Here is an 11,836-nt window from a genome sequence, read left to right as displayed (position 1 = left end):
CTCCAGATGCAATGGTAATGAAATAGAGTAACTTATCCAATTGGACATGAATTAAAGTTGAATCAATATTTAATTACTCAGCCCTTTCTGTCAACTTCTCTGTGAAATAAAGGGCATTTATTATATTAAACTACATTTTTTCAAATTCATTATTATCGCACATCTGCTTGTCTGTGTTGAAACCTCTGGAATATGACGATCACAGTTGTCCATCTGAAAATGCATATTCTCAATCTTCTGCCGCTAGGTGGCGGTAGAAACTAAAATGTGAGTGGAGCCTAATTGTAATTAACTGCAGCAGATGACTGACACAGTGTTTTAATACAGAGTGAAAACATTCACATCAAATACTAAAATAAAGTATAAAAGTATGTTTTATTACCAATTGCAATATGCAGTATTCTATGTGTGTATTTTTTACTTGTTACATTTATATAACTCAGTGTGTCAGTGACCAGCTGCAGGTAAACAAGGCAAGCTAAACCACGATGATTGACACGCCTATCGACCAATCAGGTTGCTGCTGTGGCTCACTTCCGTGTTTTGGACCAATCCCCGCAGTGCATCAACAGGCCTGTGCCAAGTGCGGTTGAGTGGAGACTCTTCGAATCTACGTGTTGGCCAATGACGTCAAGTTAGACCAGACACACCGGAAACTTGGAGGAGATCTTTCAAAAATAAAACGTGTTGTTGTTTCGACTGCAACGTCACTCTCTGAGCAACAGTTGCTGTTTTTTGTTTAATAAGTTTTCTCAAATAATTAATCTAAAAGTATAAATATTAACTATCCAGAAATGAAAAATAAAAATGTATGTGAGGGCCACAGTTCTGAATGTTAAGTTGTTTACAAATATGTGATATTAAAACTACAGATGACATCTTCTCATGCAATAGGATTGTATACAATAGTTGTTTTTGGACTGATGTTGCAGTTGGTTGGCATCTGTTGTCTCTATCTTCCTCGATTTCAAAAAGTTGTATCACATTTTGTGTAAATCTTCAGACAAAAAAGATACAGCTTGTGTTAAACTTTGTGGTTGTTTTGTATCTCTTTGTCATTGTTTTTTTAATTTCTTTGTGGTTATGTGTCTCTTTGTGTTGTTTTTTTATTTATTTGTGGTTGTTTTGAACCATTTAGTTGTTATGTTGTTTCTCTTTGTGGTAATTTTATGCTTCTTTATAGTTTCTCTGTCTGTCTGTTACATTTTGCATAATGGCTTACAATCGATCTACGCAAAAATAAGTTATTTATTTGAATCTACTAGTTGGACTAAAACAGCTTGTAAACACTGTATAACGTCTCATTAGTAGAAAGTGCTAACACACCAGCTCTCAGATGCTTAGCCCTGCCACATTTGACCGGCTGCGTCTTATTTTGAAACACGTTAACCGGAAGTGTGTGTGTTTTCTCCCAGCAGGCTCCTCGGGTGTCTGAGCAGAACTGAAAGTCCAGTGATGAAGACGGACTCGCGGCTGAGTCCACAGCGTCTGCACCGTGTCATGTAACCTTATGGACGTTTGTCCATCGTGGTGTGGTGTCCGCCGGAGCCCCGCGGGTTTGGGACACATGTGGACGCCGCCGGGAGAGGAGCCCTGTCTGCGTGTGCGCCAGTCAACAACACCTGGGATGAAACGGTCGTGTCGCGTGTTTTCTACTCTTCCTCCTCCCGAGGGTCTTTCTCGCAGCTAAACCCGCACACGTCACCTGCACACTTTGCAAAAATGAGGGTCTTCGCGTCCCTGCTGAAAAACGCCAACCCCAAAATCGAGTATTACTCCCGGTTCTCCCCGTCCCCGCTCTCCATCAAGCAGTTCCTGGATTTCGGTGAGTGTCATCCCGAGGTAAACAAGTGGCCCTGTTGTTCCTCTTGAGAGTCTCCGCTCTGGATTTGATGTGTCACTGTGTTTATTAATAGAGTTGGACGTCTTGTGCTGCCAGGTGCCATGAAACCTTACGCTTTCTGCTGGGTCAGATCTGCCCTTTTCACTGTGGGGTTTACTTTCAGCCATGACAGCACACCCACACACACACACACACTGTGGATGGATGACAGCCCTGTGTGTGTGTGTGTGTGCAGGATGCAGGATGCAGCCAGGTCCTGCATGTGTGGAGGGTGAACCCTGCTCAACATTCCCCTTTTCTTCATCGCTCAACAACAGGACTTCATGTGCCTTTCCATCGCTGTGGTTCTCAGAAGTTACCTGAAGGCTCATGTTTTCTGGGTGTGCACACACATTTGTTGAGTCACCAACTGTGGCCGGCGGACAAGAGACCTGACAGTGCAACACCACAGTTATTAATTCAGCGGCTGCACTCAAGGCTTTTCCTAATCCATCTTCTGATTAACACAGTCGTCTGTCTCTCTGACGCAATTTTGCTCTCACAGCTGCGGATTGGACATGAGAGGAAACACAGGAAGTGTTTGCTGCACTTGAGATGCCTCGATAACATTCTCTGTATCGGCCGATACAGAGAACCAGTCTGAAAACCAGGGCATTTAAAACCAGAACTACCTTCCTCCACCATAGGATGACCCTATTTGTGTGTTAAACCACATTTAAACTCAATGGAACCAAATTTCACACACACTTAAACATTAGTCACCTTTTTTTTTTAAGATCCAAGAATTATTCTGTTGCTAAATGAAATAGCAAAATTTAGTGGGTTCTTCTCTGACATATCTCATCCTTTCAACAAGTAGTTTTTTCCGTAATCCTGCTGACTAACAGACAAACAAACGTAAACATGACCTCCTTGGCGTAGGTGTAAATTACAACTCATACAACAAATCTTTATATGCATATATAACAGCTCTTTCTTACTAACCCTGTATGAAAGTGGTGATTCATATCATGCCCTGGCTCAGGTTAAACCCTTTGAAAAACAAATCCATACAGAGGATGAATGCCTTTGAACTTCTTTTTTTAATCTAGTTTGACAGTCATTGCTGAAAAAGAACACGGATTAATGAATATGTGTTGGAAAAACACAACAATTACTTCCTTTAAATAGCTGTTAACAGTGCACCAGCGGAGATCACTTCTTCGCTTGTCAGTGCCGTACGGCCACTGACAACTGCTGCAGTGGAGCAGAGCGGCGAAGAAGAAGTGCTTTATGGGAAAAGAAAATTGTTGTTTTATCTGGGTGACACCCGCATACTTTACAGACATGGTATCAGATCGGTGCATAGATTTTCTGCGGACTTGCTGAGGCTAGACCAGGCATTTTTTTAATGCTGGTATCATTAACCATTGACTCAACCATTAACTTTTCAGTGGGAATTGATAAGATAAGATAAACCTACCAGGGAAATTCCCTTATTATTACAGCAGCAGATAGTCAAAAACCAGGTAGACAAGAAAATCATGTGAAAGTATAAAATAGAATTAATAATAGGGAATAAAATCAAAAGAAAAGAAAATACATAGAATATGTATATGATATACACCTTTCTCTACATATATATTAAAAAGATTCTGGTGTGTTTTGAAAATGGGCCGTCATCCCAGGAGTGTGTGATTCCAGGGCTGAGTCAGTGTTTGCTGTTTTCACTTCCCGGTTTTATGATTTACAAGGCTCCCTCTACATTTGCTGAATCAGGTGAAGGTTTTTCCTTTGAGCTGAGGTGAAAGGAGGCTTCCTGTCGTTCTGCCTGATCATCGAGTTCTTTCACCCCTATGATACAATAACACAGGGTGACATATCTTACTGTCTCGTCTGTGTGGGAGTCTCGAGGTGGATCACAGACATCAGCACAAAGGGTTTCCGCTACCCCTGCAATTGTTCCTTTGTGCAGCCTGAGACTTTACCATTGTGTCACTTTTTGATTATAAGAACCTGAACTGCTTCTCCCCACAGACTTCCACGGTGTCCAGTGGTTCTCTGCTGAGGGTTAATAGGCTTCACATGCTTCTGCGTGAGAGGGAAGCATGAGACCGGAGCATGTTGCACACTGTGAATTAAATTAAGTGGAGTAAAAGGATGTTAAAAATGCTACGCTGGCTTTCAATTAGTTAGTTTCAAGAAAACCATTAAAGATTTTATCAGTGTAATTCAGTTTTTCCTGTTTGGATGTAGAACCACAGATCCTGCTAACCTTTCCACGACTCCCCCTCTGTACTTTATTTCTGATTTCCTTGTATAGCTCTGGCTGATGTTGGTGCAGAGTAATTTTGTTTCTGCAGATAGCAAATTTAAGGTGTCATGTTAAAGGTTGGATATCGACACCCACCACAGCCTCCAGCTGCCTGGCATGAATGGTTGTTTTCATATGACAAACTAGAGTGGCACTCAGTAGAGCTCACACCTCCGCCAAGACCCGGCAGTCCAGTCAAATTCAATCAACCAAACAACCAGAAACTTATTAAAAATATTGTATTTACGTGAAACTCGTCCTACTCTCTCTCTCTCAGGCCGGAACAATGCATGTGAGAAAACCTCCTACATGTTCCTGCGTAAGGAGCTGCCCGTGCGCCTGGCCAACACCATGAGAGAAGTCAACCTGCTGCCTGACAAGCTGCTGGGCCAGCCCTCCGTCAGGCTGGTGCAGAAGTGGTGAGACACCTCTTTCAGTTATGTTCTTCGTAAGGCTTCCAGATAATAAAGTTTATAATGGAGTCTGTGATAAGGAGCTTTTGTAAACGTCGCCCTTTGACCTCTTTACTTGCTTTATCAGGTACATGCAGAGTTTTGTGGAGTTGCTGGATTACGAGAATCGAAAAGCGGAGGACCCTCGCGCTCTGAATGAGTGAGTGATTAATGATTGGTTAAAGAAAACACTGTATATCATTTCGGTACAACCAGCTGTTGTACACTGGCTTAATGTTTACATGTTCCTCCTCCACTGCAGCTAATCCCCTTAGTACACACAGATCTCTGCTGACTGCACAGGTAACGCTGTGTATTTATACTATAAGAACGCCATGTGATGAACAGCCACACATGGCTGAGGAACACAGGTGGGATTTTGAATAAGCCTGTTTAGAAAACATGTTTCCCAGAGTTCACTGGATTGTAAGGACAGTGATCTTAAGCTTGATACTCGTCCAAACAAGGAATTAAAAAGACAATTCAGATATTTCCTATTGGAGAACCTGCTAGCCAGTTAGCCAAGTGGGCTGTTTCTTCTTTCCAACATGAATATGATTCGCGACCGAATCGTGTCAGGTAGATTTTCAGTGGCGATGATGGTGAAGACAACAACTCCCATGATCCCACACTGCTTCCCAATGTCATCAAACAAGGTCTTTTGTTATTGTTAAGGGGCAGAAGTTGCACATTGTACATGTAACTGTAGTATATTTAATGTGTTTTAACCTAATTGCAGCCAGATAATAGGATGCAGAAATGGTAAACTCTACACAGGTAAGAGCAGCAACAGTAGTTTAGTTTCAAAGAATAGTTAAAAATAAATGTTCATTATGAGTCGTATTTATCTGGTTCCTCATTTTCAGAAAGGAAAATCCCTTCGTAGAAAAATGTTGTAATGTTTGTCCTGGTGATTTATTTTCTTACACAATTATCAGTGCATTACCTCACAGTCGATCTAAAGCCGTTTTCAGACACAAACTCTGGAAAATGTTTGGAAAATTGGGTCCGTACATTTACCTGAGATTGTCTTCCACATTTGAAGAACCTAGCAGGAGAGTTCAGTAAAGGGATGACGTCTGGGTCGAGCAGCAGGAGGCATTTTACCAGGCTGGAAGGAAAAGTTCCCGAAAATGTCTGTAGCAACTAATTCAGACATAAGCGTTATCACATATCTGGGTAGTTTCAGCAAAATGTCCATAATCCAGTGCAAGTCGTAAAGCAGTTTAAGAATATCAACCATTGATTGTTTTGTTAACATATTGATGGATTTCGATTTTCTGTCTTTAGCTTCCTGGAGCTCTTGATCGAGATCCGTAACCGTCACAACGACGTGGTTCCCACTATGGCGCAGGGAGTCATCGAGTACAAGGAGAAGTTTGGCTTCGACCCCTTCATCAGCAGCAATATCCAGTATTTCCTCGACCGCTTTTACACCAATCGCATCTCGTTCCGCATGCTCATCAACCAGCACAGTGAGTCCTGAAGAACATCTCACTAGCCGCTTCACTTTTTTCTTCATGACCCGTCTCTGCAGCTGACCTTTTATTTCCATGTGTTTATGTTCAGCTCTGCTGTTTGGGAATGACACCAACCCCGCTCATCCAAAACACATCGGCAGTATCGACCCCAACTGCAGCGTGGCTGAAGTCGTCAGTGGTGAGTCAGAGAGGGTCAAAGTTATCTGTCTCTTTCTCTTTCTATCGACATGTGTGTATGTCCACTGTACAAAATGTAATAGTATTCAGCCTTTGACTGTCATATATTTATTTATGTATTATTATATATTTACTTGCTCTTATCATGTATTTATAAGTACTCTTATTTTATTATTGTATATTTATTTGTAAATACATATTTTATTACATTCTTTATATGTATCTTATTATTCTTGGACTATATGTTATCGGCTTACTTTGTTACATAATTTTTGCTGTAACAGTGCATCCCTGCAAAAGTTTTTCACATGATTATATAATTATAAAGATGTGTTTTAAATAAAACACATCTTAAATAAGGCCTTTTATCCTTTTATTAATCCTACCACACCATTTTATTACCTGCATGCCTTGTCTGTTTTATTATTTTATTCCCTGATCTTAATGGCATTAGTCATGAAATGTTTATAATGTTGTTTCTAACTCTGTATCAGTAATTTGAAAAGTGCCGTATAATTCAAAAAATACAATAATATAAAATGTTATAGTTACAAACAATGCTGAAAGAATCAAGTCAGAGTTTGAGCTGCAGCCAATATGTGTATATTTCATCTGTGGGGATATTTAGTTATTTGAGTTAAGATAATTGCATCGGTCTTATGGGAACAAGGTTAGCTATGTTTATTATCACATTCTCAACAGTGTCATAAATCAAACATAAATCCATGAACATCTCTGCTTAGTGGCTTGCTTACACAGTGATAGTGTTTTTCAGTAGCCGCACTCTCAATGACCCGGGAATGAACGGAAGCTAAAAGAGGAATCTAAATGTAAACAGTGAACATTTCTCAGCTTGTCCTGCCCTGACTCCTGTTGTTTCGCTCTCTTCTGTCAGATGCCTACGACACAGCCAAAATGCTGTGTGAGAAGTACTACCTGGCTGCTCCTGAGCTCAAGATCGAAGAGTTCAACAGTAAGAAACAAGCGTTTACTTTCATGCTAAAATCCTACGAGTTTAACCATATCTCCCTCTAATCTGTCACACAGCTATTACGCCATGTTACAGAGGCTACTTAGAGCTTGTGGGTGCAGCTCCACGTTTACTCCTGTAATGATTACAATGTGTACCGTCTCATTAACTTCACAAGACTAGCATTTTAGTGTTTGTGTGTATTTGTGTATGCATTTGTGTGTGGGTTTTGTCCTCTAACACCCCTCATATTCTTTTCCTCCAGTGAAGGCCCCTAAAAAGCCCATCCAGGCCGTGTACGTTCCCTCTCATCTGTTCCACATGCTGTTCGAGCTGTTCAAGGTGAGCCGTGCAGCATTGAGTGCAGTTAACCTAACCAGTTCAGCGCTCTTTAAATGTAATTAAACTGTAATGTGACTATAATTCTATGAGGACTGGTGCTGAGCTGGGTTAATTAATTCTGTCGGCGTTTGCAGAACTCGATGAGAGCCACCGTGGAGCTCCATGAGAACAGCAAAGAGGGATTACCACCTGTAAAGGCAAAAGTCACTCTGGGTAAAGAGGATCTATCCGTAAAGGTAAATCAGATACAAATGAATGCAGGACCTCCTCGTGCAAAGCATGTTGTGATGTTTAAACGGTGTGTTTGCCTGGTTTTTCTGTTCCTCAGATCAGTGACAGTGGGGGAGGAGTTCCTCTCAGGAAGATAGACCGTCTGTTTAACTACATGTACTCCACTGCCCCGACGCCCAGCCTGGAGCCAGGAGCTGTTCCCCTGGTACACACTCGCATAAAATCAAACCAATATTGACCCCGGTGACCATTTCAGCTCAGACATTTATATGGGATGACAACTGGGGAAAATTTAAGTCTGCCTCTTCTTTTCCTCCCCTGTCCAGGCTGGCTTTGGCTACGGTCTACCCATTTCAAGGCTCTATGCCCGATATTTCCAGGGGGATCTGAAGCTCTACTCCATGGAGGGCGTTGGCACGGATGCTGTCATCTATCTGAAGGTAAAATAAGAAAGTCACAAAGGGCAAAGGTTGGAATGACTTTTCTCAATTCGCAAGACATGATACTCAGAGTTTAAAGTAGTAGTTGAATATTTTGGGAGATATACTTATTCAGTTTAAGATGAGGAGATTAATACTGTTTTCATATCTGTCTGTTACATATACTCTTACAGCCAAGAGGCAATTTCCTTAGCTTAGTATTGCATAAAGTTTGGGAGGATGTCTAAAGTTAAAACAAGACCCACTGGTAACAATCTACCACAACAATGTGCAAAAGTGAGGTCATGATTGAAAACTGCTGTGGAAATGCAACAGTGCAATTAGAAAATAAAACACTTGGATGAGTTGCTGCGTATCATTAAAATTGAAATCTGGCTTTACAATAAGACACAGAATAATGAAAAAAATATCTGTTATAGTAGTAATGGACACAATGGATACTTCTAGATGTGAAAATCGAAGTAGCTCTGTTTTATTAGCCTGAGCGACCATGACTTTAGAAAGCGTGATACTTTTTATTTTGTTGGTATTCCACAGGGTTCAATTCTTGATCCGTTATCATTTTGCTTGTTGGTCATGGTGTGATTTATCCTTTGTATACAGATGACAATCACTTATATTTATCTGAAGTGTTAAATGACTCTGATGCACTGGTCCTTATTATCATTTACAAGTTAACAGAGACACTTGGAAGTCTGGTACCACAAAACAAGTGGGAAGCAAAGAACTGTTTATTATTTTTGAGTTAAGTTTTAATTCACACGTGAACAATGACCCATGCGTTTTGTATTTTGTCACCTAGATTGTTGTAATGCTCTTTATTCAGTCAAATCAACCAGGGCAGAAATCTCTTTGTAATCGTAACTTAAATACTTAAATGACTTCTCATTGGCTGTTGTGTTCCTCCATTTAAAGGCCCTGTCCAGTGAGTCCTTCGAGCGCCTGCCCGTCTTCAACAAGTCAGCGTGGCGGCACTACAAGACCAGCCCCGAGGCCGACGACTGGAGCAACCCCAGCAAGGAGCCACGCGATGCCAGCAAGTCCAAATACAAAGCCAATAGATAACTCCGCCTCGCTCCCGCTAGCCCAGCCCTCTGCACTCTGCCTCGAGCATGTACGATGAAATGTTGCCCTTGGGTAGAAGCTTGGTCTAGGATCAGACTGGCTTTTACATTCCAGTGGTTAAATCTTTGTAAAAGATGGAAGACCTCGGCTTAAATCTGTACCCAAAGGCAATGAGCTTCATCAGAGTAGCGGTTCGTTGTTATCGTTGGACTTTAAAATCAAACTCTTCCAAATTATGGATCCACACTGTTTAATCCCATTTATAAAGAACCTATATGTGTTCATTTATAAATGGGGTTAGACTGTGACCATTACTTCAACCGAAATTCCCTGCATCACTGTTATCTCTCCCACATAGTCTGCTTTGCTGACCAGGCCGCTGCTTCGCGAGGCTGAATGGGCCGAGCCCTGCTGATCGAGGGTCTTTCTCAGTGTCAGTGAAGGCTTGTTTTCTGCGTCTCCCACTCAAACACAAGTGGAGTCAGGGGGTTCGAGTTTCAGTGCACACAGGAAAAAGAGGGAGGTTTAATTATACTTTTGACTCTATGCACGCTCAGGCCAGTGTGTCATTTGCATAGTCTTGTTTTGGTTGCACTCTATTTAATTTACATTTAGGAAGCATTGGAACAGGCGTCCACCTTGTTTTTAAAGATCTAGTAATCAGGATTTTTATTTAATGTCACTGAGAGAAAGCCTTACTTCTAGATAGATACAATATAAATGATTTTTTAAAGAGAATAGTAGGAGTGACGGTATTTTTATCTTGTTACTACTCAACTCCCAGATGTTATTCAACCACCCACCAATAAAGTTAATCAGCAATACTGACCCCGCTTGCCCACGAGCGAGCTGCACCTTGATTTAACGCCTGCTAATGATGAACAGTGCATCCGCCGGGATGTTCCTGAACCGCCGCAACGCCAGCTTTGACTGTCAAGTAGCTTCAGCCACACCAGCATGATGAATTGAATGAATCCTCACAGAAGAGAGGGAACGGACCTGATGCATCTCATGAGAAACGATAAACGTGGGATAACGTCATTACCTTTCATCCTCACTGCATTTCCTCCTGCAAACATTCCAGACCTGGATACACAACCTCAGCTTGGACTTACCAACGCTTCTTGCAGTCCGCCTTGTGTTTCTCATGTAGTATTACTAATCCTAATGGTTTCTATGAATGAGTTTAAACAAAGCTTTTTTTGAAAATGTACTTTTGTTTTATAATCAAGAGTGAAAATGATGTAGAGGAATTCAGCTAAAATGCAGAAGAAATTCGTCAGTGACAGGTTTTTATTTATTCGCGCACGTTTTTTTGGGACCTTCAATCTTTGATATTGGAACAGGGTTACTTTTTTTTATGATAACTTATCAGTTTTTATTGATTGCTTTTTTGTTTATTTCTATGCTATAGGAAGTTAAGCAGCACTGAAGAGAATGTGGTTCGAGGAGCTGAGCTCTCGACCGCTGAAGCATCTGTGGGTACTGAAACATAACATCCAATCACAAGTCACGAGAATCATGTTCAGGAACTGTATGAGTGCACTTTGATAAGTCTAATATATTTTCTTTCAAATACCTTTTAAAAACAAATTCAACTGTATTTTAAGATTTTTTAAGTGAGGGTTTATTATGATTAGATCAGATCCCAGGTTTGTGCTGTCATCTTTAAAAAGCTACAGAAAAATACCAAATTCAGCTTGACCCAAACCTGAACCCATTTGTTAAAACCCAATGTTGTTTTAAGTGACTCTCTTTTCTCGTCTCCTTCAGCTCCATGTATCCGATGTGAAAAGAAAGGATTTTAGATGAAGACTTTTGAGAGACTCTTCGCTATGGACTGTTTCCTCACTCTGTAGCTCCTTCGCTGTTCTGCCACACTGTAATTCCATCACTGCCAATGCCTTTGTAAACCTGCCACTGAGCGACGCTCGGTGTCCAACCCGCTGTAAAGGAAGTGTTGTTCGATAGGTTAGAGACGGCCGCCCCCGTTCATTCAAAGGCCTCAGTTCACCGCCTGTAATGTGTGGTCGTCGTCATCAGGAGGATCTTCCAGCTTCAGTCGTTGACAACCTTAAGAAAGACTGTCTGTACCTATTGTGTTATAGAAAATATTGTTTATATACATATATATATATAACTAAGAATAATGTCTACACTGTATATGCAGCCAGTGTGGAGTGATCGCTCTGTTTTCAATCCTACTGTACCTCCAAGCTTAAAATATTGTTAGTGTTTTTGCATGAGCTCCTCAGTGTGGAGGCAGTCATGCAAAGATGTGCAAATATTGCAACATCAACACAAACAACGAACAAGGTGTGGGAGCAGTCTAACAATGTGTTTCAGCATGATACCAACTTACAATACCTACTGTCAAATCTGACAATAAACAAAATCGCTGTTGTGTGTAATCTGTGAGGTTTTTTTGTGTGTCTGTGCCAGCGACGGCCAGAGGCGTCTTGTTTACCAGTTGTCTGTCCGTCCATACGTCCCATTGTGAACACGATATCTCAAGAACACCTGGAGGGAGTTTCTGCAAATT

The 11,836-nt window shown here is 41.2% G+C and overlaps 1 protein-coding gene across 5 annotated transcripts; it reads left to right on the top strand.

Annotated features, from left to right (window-relative positions):
• The first annotated feature begins 1,412 nt into the window (after nt 1-1,412).
• Nucleotides 1,413-11,705, top strand: LOC118098375 (pyruvate dehydrogenase (acetyl-transferring) kinase isozyme 3, mitochondrial). 5 transcript variants are annotated; one of them, XR_004694161.2, is made up of 13 exons: nt 1,414-1,825; nt 4,414-4,555; nt 4,677-4,748; nt 5,879-6,063; nt 6,158-6,247; nt 7,142-7,219; nt 7,482-7,558; nt 7,693-7,794; nt 7,887-7,994; nt 8,116-8,229; nt 9,145-9,265; nt 10,709-10,772; nt 11,068-11,705. XR_004694161.2 is itself a non-coding variant. In XM_035142116.2 (12 exons), exons 1-12 carry the CDS (start codon nt 1,723-1,725, stop codon nt 11,100-11,102), a joined length of 1,227 nt encoding a protein of 408 aa, XP_034998007.2. In that variant the 5' UTR covers nt 1,413-1,722; the 3' UTR covers nt 11,103-11,705. The 5 variants fall into 5 exon arrangements, 1 of the variants encoding a protein (XP_034998007.2); XR_004694162.2 differs by having other exon boundaries at nt 10,709-10,776; XM_035142116.2 differs by lacking the exon at nt 10,709-10,772 and having other exon boundaries at nt 1,413-1,825.
• Nucleotides 11,706-11,836: the final 131 nt, after the last annotated feature.

The sequence above is a fragment of the Hippoglossus stenolepis genome, chromosome 19 (assembly GCF_022539355.2).
Source record: "Hippoglossus stenolepis isolate QCI-W04-F060 chromosome 19, HSTE1.2, whole genome shotgun sequence".
Lineage (NCBI taxonomy): Eukaryota > Metazoa > Chordata > Actinopteri > Pleuronectiformes > Pleuronectidae > Hippoglossus > Hippoglossus stenolepis.
This window is presented reverse-complemented; position numbering and strand designations above follow the sequence as displayed.

Excerpts from the sequence above, each read along its gene's own strand:
- LOC118098375 (XM_035142116.2), top strand. The coding sequence starts at position 1,723 with ATGAGGGTCTTCGCGTCCCTGCTGAAAAACGCCAACCCCAAAATCGAG. Across the intron at positions 1,826-4,413 it reads CAAGCAGTTCCTGGATTTCG|GCCGGAACAATGCATGTGAG; the intron begins GTGAGTGTCATC and ends TCTCTCTCTCAG. Across the intron at positions 7,995-8,115 it reads AGCCAGGAGCTGTTCCCCTG|GCTGGCTTTGGCTACGGTCT; the intron begins GTACACACTCGC and ends TCCCCTGTCCAG.